Source organism: Numida meleagris, chromosome 4 (genome assembly GCF_002078875.1).
Source record: "Numida meleagris isolate 19003 breed g44 Domestic line chromosome 4, NumMel1.0, whole genome shotgun sequence".
NCBI classification, from domain to species: Eukaryota; Metazoa; Chordata; class Aves; order Galliformes; family Numididae; genus Numida; species Numida meleagris.
In genome coordinates, this window is record NC_034412.1 from 54,804,265 (window position 1) to 54,816,622 (window position 12,358).

The 12,358-nt window shown below is 42.9% G+C and overlaps 1 protein-coding gene across 3 annotated transcripts; it reads left to right on the forward strand.

The window, feature by feature from the left end:
* ERI1 (exoribonuclease 1) lies at positions 220-9,385 on the forward strand. Of its 3 annotated transcripts, XM_021394340.1 has the most exons (8): positions 220-608; positions 1,164-1,339; positions 2,523-2,733; positions 3,511-3,594; positions 4,233-4,342; positions 5,975-6,089; positions 6,829-6,957; positions 8,014-9,385. In XM_021394340.1, exons 1-8 carry the CDS (start codon positions 564-566, stop codon positions 8,254-8,256), a joined length of 1,113 nt encoding a protein of 370 aa, XP_021250015.1. In that variant the 5' UTR covers positions 220-563; the 3' UTR covers positions 8,257-9,385. The 3 variants fall into 3 exon arrangements, with proteins under 3 accessions (XP_021250015.1, XP_021250017.1, XP_021250016.1); XM_021394342.1 differs by lacking the exon at positions 6,829-6,957 and having other exon boundaries at positions 251-608; XM_021394341.1 differs by lacking the exons at positions 220-608; positions 6,829-6,957 and adding an exon at positions 646-785.

Genomic DNA, 12,358 nt, shown 5'->3' on the forward strand with positions numbered 1-12,358 from the left:
CCTCGCTTCTGCCACGCTTAGGTTTCCTTGGGAGTCACCAAGTGTGCTTTGAAGTGGGGCTAATGGGAAAGGGTTATACGGATGCTGCCCTGCCCTCCTCCTGCTGCACAGGGACCTAGAAGCCCTACCCGCTGTTCAGATTTGCAGTTTGTCCCAGGGATCTATACACGTTTTTCCCCGGACTCTTCCTGTCTCTTAAAACAGTAACTGCGTAAAATCTGCTCATGTTCTTCGCTGTTAAATGTAGATTCATTAAGGGAGGAGTGGCACGAGCGGAGAGCAGCAGTGAGCTCCAGCATACCAGTAACAGCCACCCGAGCTCCTCCCTCATCTCCGGCATCTCAGCTTCCAGGGAAACCCAAGGGTCTGTCGGTGGCTGAAACCGAGCCGGCGGGACGGCAGCACTCCCCTCCCACCCCTTCTAGCCCTGCAGGCGCAGGCGCAGACAATCCGCCGCAGCCGGCACCAGCGGCCCGACGGGAGGAGCCGGTGCGCTCAGCCCGGCCCCGGGGCGGGCCTGCCGCTCTCCCCGCCTCCCGCGGGTCTCCGTTCCCGCCGCGGCCATGGAGGAGCAGAAGGAGAACTGCCCGCAGGCCGCCCGCCCGCCGGTGAGTGCCGGGCCTGCCCCGTCCCGGGCTGCCGGAGCCCTACTCGCGGTAGCGGCCCTTCCGGAGCGTCCCCAGCGCCGGGCCGGGGTGGGCGGGGGAGGCCCCGGGCCTTCGCGGGGCCTTGTGATGCTCCGCTCGTTTTGTGCAGCGTACACGCCCGGCTGCGCGGGGAAATCGGTATGGACAGGGGTTAATGAAGATAATGAGAGAGCTCTCCCGCCTCCATCGAGGTTTTGGTAGCTTGTAGCCGAGAGACGAGCTTTTCTCTTAAACTCGGGCTGCCTGTTCTGGTTTTGTCGCTTAGATTTGACGTAACTTCAGGCACGTACTCTCATCCCTTTCGTCTTTTGCCCTTTGTATTTCTGTGAAAACGTGCAGGCCGAGGTGCTTTAAGTGGACTTGGATGATGAGTTTATTTACCATTCCTAAGCGAGTTCACGCAGTCTGACCATGAGTACAACGATGCAAGGTTTTAATGTGCTTGGGCACCATAACTGTGCATAGATGCTAACTATCTAGCTAACATTTTGACATTCAGGCTTTTCTTTCTTGCAGGGTAAACTGCACTGCAGGGTCAGTGATCAAGAAACGAATGGGAAAAACACAGCTTCCAACCCAAATGACTTCAGCGATCCCGTTTACAAAGAAATTGCTATGACCAATGGCTACATCAACAGAATGACCAGAGATGAGCTTAGAAGTAAACTTGCAGAGTTCAAACTTGACACCAGGTTAGGCTGAGCTGTGGACCTTCAGATTTATCTTTGAGCACGGTAGAGTCAGAAGAGATGGGTATTTTAAGGCTTAAACACGCACCACAAAGTGAAAAGGAGATGTGCCATCTCACACTGGTTGGTTTATGTGCAATCTTGCTGGAGCTTTTGCTGTAGAATTAATGCATATGGTACTACTTAATGTGGTTTCAGAAATGAGTGCTGTCTCAACTGGCGATGCAAACAACTGAAAGTTACCACTATCTGATACAAATTGTGGTGAAACAGGTTGCATTTGTACAACTATCCAGCTGTTATTTTGCCTTAAATTTAAGCAGAAATCAAATAGCAAATGACGTATTTGTGACTTTCTCTGAGGTTCTTAATCTAGTTCCATTTTTTCTTTGTAAATCAGTGGACTACTTTTCTAACAATATCACTTGCTACAAGTAGCTGTTTCGTTTAATTTCATTTGAAATATGTGACTTCAAAAGTAACTTCCAGAAGTAATTTGCCCTTGTCTGTTCAGCTCTGGTTCAACATGTAGCAATTCTGGCACCTGTACTTGGGTATTACGATATTGGTGTTAAAAAGAAGCAGTAACTACGTTCACTTGTCAGAGTGAGTGTTAGTCACAAAGCTAAAACCAGAACGTCCTTCTGACAACTGGAATACATTCTAGGGTATTTCAATCAAGATAATCAAGTGCAAGTTTAAAATGTAAACTGATGCAAATTTATAATGTGGGCGTTCCAGCTGGATTCTGAATTAACTGTGCCACTGTTACAGAAATACCTGAAGTGCAAGTCCCTTCAGGCAGGGGACACAGGGAGAAGTAGATGAAGCAGTACTGCTTTCAGGGCCAAATGTTACTGATGAGCAGATTTAGGCTGCACAGTAGCGGAGGCTTGCTGAACTGGAGGTGACTGCAGAGATACTGGGCGTCTGCACTGTGCTTCTGAGCCTCTCCCAAAATACTGATGTTATCTAGGCACGTTAGTTGTCTGGGTTATTGCAGCCTCTACATTATCACAGAAAATGGAGTGTTAACAGTATGATATTGAATTCAGTCTTCATAAGTGCTAACGCTCAGAATGAGGTTATAATTGGTAAGCTTTTGAATGCTGAGTATGGCTTTGGTTGTACAAGAGTGCAATAATTGATTAAATGAGAGTGTAAGCTTGGTTACTTACCTCTTTAGAGGAGTGAAGGATGTGCTGAAGAAGAGACTGAAGAACTATTACAAGAAACAGAAGTTGATGCAGAAGGAACCTGTTAATGGAGACAGCTACTATGACTACATCTGTGTTGTTGACTTTGAAGCAACATGTGAAGAAGGGAACCCACCTGAATTTATACATGAAATAATTGAGTTTCCTGTTGTCTTATTAAACACACATACCCTGGAAATAGTAAGTGATCTAATTAATGAGTCAGTATGCTGTTCTTTGTTATAACTTCTTTGCTTCAGAAAGTCTAGATTATTTCCTTGATAGATGTTGAACTTCATTAAAAATTTCAGCTGTTTTTTTTTTGTTTTGTTTGTTTTTCCTCCAAGACCTGTCCTCTGTGCCTCTTACACACAAACAAAGCTAACTTTCTGCTCTAAAAGAAGCTGTCCCTGCTGTTGTCTCTCTCTACTGATAACAAGCGAACTTTCTCAATCTCCCCCTCTTTTTTTTCCTCTTCCTTCTCTCTGATTTTTGTTCCACAAAGCTATTTCTAAGACTTAACGGATTTATCATTTACAAGAATTAGGATGTTCCATGGTCCCCTGTGAAGCAATGAGCAAGGAGGTATGCAGAGTTCTAGAACGGGGTTCAGAGAAGCTCTGCTTCTCTGTGGATTAGGCCATCTCTGCAATGTACCTTACAAACTGACAGCTGTCTAACCTGGTTTTAAAAATATTTCATAGAGATTTTGCTGTCTTAATGCTGTGTTCCCGCACATCTTGCTTTTAGGAGGAACTTACCTGCTATCTAACTGAAATTCTGTGACTGTGAAATTGCAGATTCCTCTGGCTAATGGTACAATTAATCAGGAAGTTTTAACTGGAGAATTTCTTGTACTCTGTGATGCTACATGAGATTGTAGCCACTAATTATTGTCTTTTGAGCTATGGGCAAGCTGAAGAAGTTGCCTTTGTAGGTTCCATAGCATGCTGCTGCTGACTGATTCTCTTATCACAGGAGGATACATTCCAGCAGTATGTGAAGCCAGAGATCAATCCCAAGCTTTCAGAATTTTGTGTTGGTCTGACAGGGATCACTCAGGTAATTTGTGCTCATTTTTCTTTGGGGAAAAATTAAGGAAAATGAGATGCGGTGTTGATGTTTCAGATTTGTTTTGTAATTTTTCTGGAAGATTTGTTTTTTTGTAGCCCTTGTTTTTTCCTCTCTCCCAGCTGCTTCCCCAGAACTGATAGTGAATTCACTAAGTTGGTCACTCAGGCATTTTTAAGAGCTGTAGGGAAGAAGATTCGTTTTCTAATAACATGTGTAGAAATGTAAGCATTAGTGTGGGAACGCGCCTTTTGAATTGCAGCAGTTCCTTTTCTGAGGCTTTTCTTCACAAGAGTTTGAGGAGTCCTGGGATAACAAAACTTGCGATCAAGTAACGTGAGCAGGAGCCTGAGATATAAGCTCAAAGTTTAGTAGGTGACTAGCCTGGTTACTTTTATAAGTGCCATTAGGCTCTGGCTTTTTAGTGCTGTTTTTATGATGCTTTTTTTCAGTTTTGAAAAATCTGCCCACTTTCCTGCTTATTTTAATGTGTAGCCTGTTTCTAACTATTTTGAAGGCACTTTAGGGAGTGACTCGGCAAGTGCCTATGTATCAGTATAGTTCTTGCCCTTCACACTGTGTTTTTCTGAAACAAGTGTTCCTCACTTTTCCTTTTCTTGTTTTCTTAGGACATTGTTGATAAAGCTGATACGTTTCCTCAAGTTCTGCAGAATGTTGTAGACTGGATGAGGCAGCGAGAACTGGGAACGAAGTATAGCTATTGCATGTTGACAGATGGGTATGTCCTTATGTAACTTCTAGCGTGCTCTAAAGCTTCAAACTATCATTTAATCTTTGTAACAATATGTTAAAGATGGACCACCACACTGCTATTTTGTCTCTATTCCAGTTTTAAGCTTTTAAATAAGTCAGGAAAGCTGAGCAGTTTGAAATGAAGCTTGAGTCCACTAGATGGCACTGTTTCCTTTCCAAGTTTCTGTGTGCAACTAGACAATGTTCAGTAGACTTTTATCCTTTCTACTTCTTGTAATTCTCTGTTTCCATCTAGTTTTCATACTGCACATAGTTCTAACCAGGCCCCATGCTCTCCTGAATCTGAAGTTGGTGCTGTGGTTGTGTTGCATCCTGTGTGTGTTAGCACTTGACTGGGTTAGCAAAACACAGTGCTGTGTTGAACTAAAGAGGGAGATACCTGTAGGAAGACCAGAGTTTATTTAAAAAAAAAAAAAAAAAAAAAAGGAGCACGGGGAGGAGTCTTACTGTAGTTCCATCAGACTTTTCTCAGGTAAAACACAGATGAATGTTCTAGTCTGTGGCATGAGCGGTTTGAGAAGTAGAATCACAGTAGATGAATTAATGCGTTAACAAAACCCTTAATTAATCCAGTTTACCAAGTGGGAAAATTCTTTTGGCTGCTGGACTTCTTTTCCTCGGAATTCCTGAGGGTTTGGACAATGTCTATAAATCACAGGCTTGTCCTGGTGAAGAACCTTTATGGCTGAAATGTGGTTGTGCCCGGTGTGAACAGTGAGGCCGTTCAGAAGCTGTCACACAAAGACTTGATTTTTACAGTGGAGTTCTGTGTACGCCTTAAAACTAAGGAGTTAATTAAGGATTGAACTGCACTACTATAGTCTGGGCAACTGACAAATAATCCTATTTGACTAACTTTTTATCTGTGATTGGGTTTGTGTCTTTGAAAGCAATAGAAGATTTTTTTAAAAGACAGTACTAAGACAAAACTGGTATAAGACTAGTTATACTACTGAGCTTAAAATATGTCTGGAATTCTCCAGGGAAATCCCCTCAGTGATACTCCTCAAGGAAAATCAGTGCAGTGAGATTACATAGACAGCTGCAGGAGAGGGAAAAATGGCTTTACTTTAGCTTGAAGCTTACAAACTTGTTGGAGTGGTTCCCTTCAGGAAGGAAGGATGGAAGTGTGTGGGGCTGTAGCATCATCTTCTTTCCATAAAGGTCTGGTTCTCCTAAAACTAAGCGCAGTCTTGTTTCAATAACATTAGTTAAGGAGAGAGATGTGTGCGTACTGAGTGACTGGGGACATTCCAGGTGTTGTTAGCTTCTGCGAGAACTGTATAAGCCTCTGGTGTGCTGGCTGTGTTAGTGTAGGTGGGGAAGTTGATGTGCTACTTTTTTGTTTCAACTATGCTGGATCTGAAACCATGATAGTAAAAACATTTCTTGCGTTGTTATTTATTTTCCCTGTCATTAATGACGTAATACTAAAAAACTCTGCGACTGTAAGCAGCTTTTCCTAATCTGAGCTGTTTTCCTTCTACTGACACCAAAGAAAGACATCTTTTTGGGCTTCAGCTGTGCAGTAGTTAAAATTGAGAGCATACAAATTATTCATTATTGATGTTCTTTTTTTTCTCGATAATGCGTTAAGGTCTTGGGATATGAGTAAATTTTTGAATATCCAGTGCCGTGTCAGCCGTATCAAACACCCTTCATTTGCCAAAAAGTGGATCAATATTCGCAAATCATATGGCAACTTCTATAAGGTTTGTATCGATTATCGTTTCTCTTGCAGGAAAATTTTATTTCGTCTCACATGTCTTGTTGTACCTATGATTGTTACCTGTGTCATACGAAATTATAGTACTTAATCTAATTGCCCGGGGCCTAATTTTCAATGTTCTTCATGCTCAGATCTCACTTCACTAATTGCAAATCATATAATGTGCTGCTTTTTTATTTTATTCTTGTTTTTGAAGAGTCAGGAGAAGAGGAAGCACTTATTGTTCCATGAGACATTGTCTAAAAACATCATATTGGTGCTCTTAGAACAAATCTTAGTCTAGCTGGAACAAATCTGTATTGATTTTGCAATTATTTTTCCTCTTCTCAAGTAATACATCACTGCCCTCGGATATCTCCACTTTTGACAGAGTGATGGGACTGGGAAAAATTAGGACATATCTACAGTTGCATCAAATTATCAAGAGAAAAGTAATACCTGGTTCAGCACTGGGCCTTATCGCTGCTTTCTTGCACTGTCAAATAGCCATAAAATAAGTTACTGGAGATTCTAATGAATTGCTAGTCAGTATAGCTAAACCATTGGTTTGAATATGATTTGAACCTGGCTGACAATCTCCAATTCAAGGGATTGTGGTATCAAATGTAAACTTGGAGGAAAAAAAAAAAAAAGAGATTGACATTTAATAAGAGCTTTACTTTGTGATGGGCAAATATTACATGGTTACTCAGTTCACTCCTCTGTTATTACACCATTTCTAGGTGACCTTTTCTGCTGGAAACACATTAGAGCACAGAACTGTGCTGTTGGTCCCATGGGATTTAAACCAAACAAACCCTTTCCTTTCTCTATGTAGCAGTGAGAGTGCTACTTTAACAAAGCCAATGAAGGTTAGAACTTGGAATTAATCAGTTTCTTTTAATTTTTTGGCATTTTGTTTTGAATGCAAACATTTGTAGAACTTAGAGTTGTTTGGTGCTTGTGTTTAGCTGTTCCACAATTGAATCTGTTGCTAAATAATGCTGATAGACAAAAGTAATGACAAAGATTCTATTGTAGCTTTTCTGTGGAGTACCCCACAGCTTGCAGGTGTGTCTCCCCTGTCCAGTTCGTGGGTGTTACAACACGAGTTGTGTGTTGCTGGGTTTTGTTAACTGTTGTCTCTGTTCTGCCTAGCTGTTCAATCTAGTAGTAGTATTGTGCAAGATCTGGAAACTGTTAATGCTCCATTGCTCGTATAATCATAATCCTAAATTGGAAGGGACCTGTAAGGATTATCGAGTCCATCTCCTCCCTCCACACAGCAGCCCTCTCCCCCACCCCAAATGCCACCACCAAGAGAGCAAACTGAAGTTTTTAAATCTATTTGTTTTTCTTTGACCTTTCTGGAGGTCAAATGCATATTTAGTAGTTAATCAAGAACGGAGCTGGGCATTTCCTGGTGTAGCAGTTTGCTTGGGTAGGTCAGCTAAGACTCTTTGTGCAGACATGGGCAGCTGTAGGCGTTGCCGCTCTGTTTCCTGTGGTATTTGGAGACATTCATAAACTTGATGCCAGCAAAAGTCAGGATCCTGATACTTCTTAATCCCTTAGCACTGAAAAGATATTTAAAAAAAAAAAAAAGTAAGCCTGATTCCCTCTGCTGTGCCACTTTGGTAATTCCTTTTCTATAAGGGTTGTTAAGCATAGCTGTACCATGACCTCCACCACTGCCAGTACTGGCAGCTAGTGAGCTGATGATGGTGAGAGGATCTTGAGATGGTCCTGAGTCTAGACAAGCTCAAAAAAATGAATGTCTGCCTCAGTGAGTTGCTTTGAAGTTGAAGCATTAATGATCCAACAACAGACAGCATGAAAGCAGCATGTGGTACTTAAAATCTGCATCTGTTTATATTGCAATGTGTTACAGAACCTAATTCTTAAATATGGTTCACTTTTTCCGTCAGGTTCCCAGGAACCAGACCAAGCTGATGATCATGCTTGAAAAGCTGGGGATGAGCTATGATGGGAGACCTCACAGTGGACTCGATGACTCTAAAAACATTGCAAGGATCGCTATAAGGATGCTGCAGGATGGCTGTCAGCTGCGGGTGAATGAGAAAATGCATGCAGGACAGCTTATGACAGTCTCCTCCTCCGCTCCCTTAGAGGGAGCCCCAGCTCCACAGATGCCCCGCTACAGAAACTAACAGTTCAGGGGTTCTGCTTTAGGAACCCCTTAGAGATACCCACTACAAACTGTGAACAGCTTATCAAATGGCCACCTCTGCAAACCTGTCTGCAGTGCAGAATCTGAAAGCACCTTAACCAGCGGTCTCTGTTGAAACATAGAGGAGTGTGGAAGCTTCTTGCTCTTTGAACCTTGTTTAACATCTTTCTTATGAACATATACTGATGGTCTTGTTTGCACCTTTTCAGGCAGTAAGATTGATACATGGAATACAGGCAAAGTGGTAATTTTTCAAGGACAAGCAATTTAAACATATGCGTAGGTTGGTTGGGTCTGCGTGCTACTGTTCCTCACCAGCCTGTGGGTGGTATTCATGATGCCATACTTTAATGATATCTAGTGCCTGATTATTCATTGCATACAAACTAGACGTTGTTGGAAGTACTGAAATGCAGATTGTCTAGGCTGGCCTCACTGGTAAGGCATTCTCGTTGGGGTTCCTGCTGATAATATTTTTTTTTAACAAGTCTAAGAGAAATAGGAGCATGTTCATCGATCCTAGAGCAGTAGATAAGTACTGCAATTGTTATTTTAAATTTAAGGGATATGCTTTTCTGTGTCCACATCAAATGAAAAGAGCTGTGCATTGAATAAAAATTTCATTCATACGGTATGGTAGTAAATTTTTTAACTTGTCTTTAAAAAGAGGAGATGCTTTGGAACTGAATGTTGAGGATCATATCTCCTATGCCCACTACACTCAAGTCGGACAGCCTATTTAGACATTTGTCAGCTGTTTTGACTTAAAAGTAAAATAAAAAGTTCAAAACAAATTCAAAATTCTATGTTATGTGGTGGTTACGGATTAGAAGCTTGTTTTGTTTTAGATACTTCAGAGACTTGCTTGACTATTTTTGGTACCTTCTCCTACCTCTGTTACCATGAAACTATGCCTTTATCTGAAAATCTAATGTTGGAAGATGAATATAGTTGTTACCAGTGAAGGCCACATCTAATAAAAACTTCTGCTTTCCTCTTAGGTCAAATGTGACCAAAGTGTTCATTTACTTTGTCTCAATGGACCCTTACTAAGTGATGTATTTTGATTGCTCTTAATAATTAAAAAAAAAAAAAAAGTGAGTTTAGTATCCTTGTATTGTGAGTTCATTTGTTATTTCTGCCACTTAACGTTCAGGAAACAAAACTGGTAATTCAGAACAAAAACTCGTTTGTGACGAACATTCACTAGGTGGCTAACCAAACTCCTCTTAGCGCCTCTTTCTCTTCTGAATTGGTTCAGCAGCACCTGGTAACTTTATTGTAAATTCTTACAAGGGAGAGAAATACTGATCAATTATTCGTTGCTTCATTTGTAGGAAGAAAGCAGTTTTCTTTCCAGGCACAGACACAGGCACCATTGGGGACAGCTGCTTTAGAATGATGTTTGGTTTTTTCTGACAGTAAATATTTGTTCTACTTGTAGCCTGTTATCAAAACTTACATTTTTTTTTCCCTGCAGTAATACTAAATGTATTTTCATAAAGGTAGAACTCTGATACGCTTACTCTTACAACACCACTTACTTGTCATCCTGTATTTTGTACAAGTTGTTAATTATCTTCTTGCTTTTCACTATAGAGCTGGTTCTTCACATGATTCCAGAAGAGAGAATGCTATGGTAACTTCTTTTGTCTCTGAATTGCCATGGTGAAGGTTTTTATGATAAAACGGAGTCCAGCTCAGCAAATTTCCCTCCAGGATACTGGCAATGTCAGACTTTGTCACTGATCTTATTTACAGGTCTGTAACCAGGCTCGCAGCCCAAATAAAAGGCTTGTCCTATCCTTTCCTTGAGCCCCTCTCTGCTGCGTTACCCTGTGAAAGCATCAGCATGGATTGCTGAGCCGCAGCAGAACATCTCTTTCTGAGCACAGCCTGGAAGAAGGAGGCATCCAAAGGAATCCCCTTGTCAAAATGAGTTTTCTTGCACAGGATGTGACTGTGTGTAGTGTGTTAAGTGCTACAAGTGAGGGTTTTTTATGCAATATTTTCGTTGTATGAGATGACTAATGCCAGCTCCCTAATTAGAGAGTCTTCTAAACTATGCAGCTGTACTTGGAGGTGGGAATAAGATGAGCAAAGGGAATTTTGCTTCACTGGGCTCTGCTCTTTCATGACAGGCTTTCACAAATGCCCCAACTTCACTTAGCCTGAAGCATAAAGGAAGACGTGGTCGTGACTGCACATGTTATTTGTAAACCCTGTAATGCTGTTTGCAAATGTATAGCATGATTTCAAAACTATCCTAAGTTCTCTCTAATCATTTTTCATAGAATCATAGAATGGCTTGGGTTGAAAAGGACCTCAAAGATCATCGAGTCTCTACCCCCCTGCCAAGTGCAGGGTCGCCAACCACTAGACCAGGCTGCCCAGAGCCACGTCCAGTCTGGCCTTGAATGCCTCCAGGGACGGGGCATCCACAACCTCCCTGGGCAACCTGTTCCAGTGCGTCACCACCCTCTGTGTGAAAAACTTCCTCCTAATATCTAACCTAAATCTCCCCTGTCTCAGCTTAAAACCATTCCCCCTTGTCCTATCGCTATCCACCCTCACAAACAATCGATCCCCCTCCTGTTTATACGCTCCCTTCAAATATTGGAAGGCCACAATGAGGTCTCCCCGGAGCCTTCTCTTCTCCAGACTAAACAAGCCCAATTCCCTCAACCTTTCCTCATAGGAGAGGTGCTCCAGCCCTCTGATCATCTTGGTCACCCTCCTCTGCACTCGTTCCAAGAGCTCCACGTCCTTCTTGTGCTGGGGGCCCCAGGCCTGGACACAGTACTCCAGATGGGGCTTCACAAGAGCCGAGTAGAGGGGGACCACCACCTCCCTCTCCCTGCTGACCACTCCTCTTTTAATGCAGCCCTGAACATAGTTGGCCCTCTGGGCTGCCAGCGCACACTGCTGGCTCATGTCCAGCTTCTCGTCCACCAGGACCCCCAAGTCCCTCTCCGCAGGGCTGCTTTCAAGTACTTCTTCCCCCAGGTTGTATAAATACCTGGGATTGCCCTGGCCCAAGTGCAGCGCCCTGCACTTGGCCTTGTTGAACCTCATTAGGTTCTTGTGGGCCCACTTGTCCAGCCTGTCCAGGTCCCTCTGGATGGCTTCCTTTCCTTCCAGTGTATCGACTGCACCGCTCAGCTTGGTGTCATCTGCAAACTTGCTGAGGGTACACTCGATTCCATCGTCTGTGTTGTTGATAAAGACGTTGAAGAGCACCGGTCCCAGGACTGAGCCTTGGGGGACACCACTCGTGACCGGCCTCCACCCTGACACAGAACCATTTATCACAACCCCCTATTTTTGTTGCCAGTTGAAGCGAATGGTAGTAATGATTTTGCATCGGTAGGTGATTCTGACCTGTTTCATGTTCCTTGTTTTAACTAGATTTTCAAAGACCACAGATAGAGTCAGATGGACCCGTGTGAGCCAGGGGTGTCCCAGTAAGCAGGAATTGCTTCATCGGTGCTTGTGTTCAGCCCTAGGATGGCCGTGCAGTGTGACACACCTTTACAGCTCAATGCTGAGCAAAATACCCTGCTTGGACCCCGTTTGTTTTTACTCATGGCTGCAATCAGTATGATTTGGAGGTCTCCCTGCTGTGGAACGTCTCTTTCTTTATTTTATAATAATTCATTATTTAAGTTGGTAAGTAACTGAACTGTATGCAGGATATGAAGGCATTTTGTATGTTATTTGTGTGTAACTTTGAGACTCAATGTGCCTCCTTTTCTTACACGTGGGTGTCTGTGATTAATTTAGAATCATAGGCTCATAGATTATCCCAGGTTGGAAGAGACATACAAGGGCCACTGAGTCCAGCACCACCCTCTTAACCCACTGAACAGTCCATCCTTCAAATCCATACCTCTCCAATTTGGAGAGAAGGATGTGATGAGGGACCCTGTCAAAGGCTTTGGAGAAGTCCAAGTAGACGACATCCATCGCCCTCCTCCCATCCACCGATGCCGTCACTTCATCGTAGAATGCCACCAGATTGGTCAGGCAAGAGCTGCCCTTGGTGAAGCCATGCTGGCTGTCTCGGATCACCTCCTTGTCAC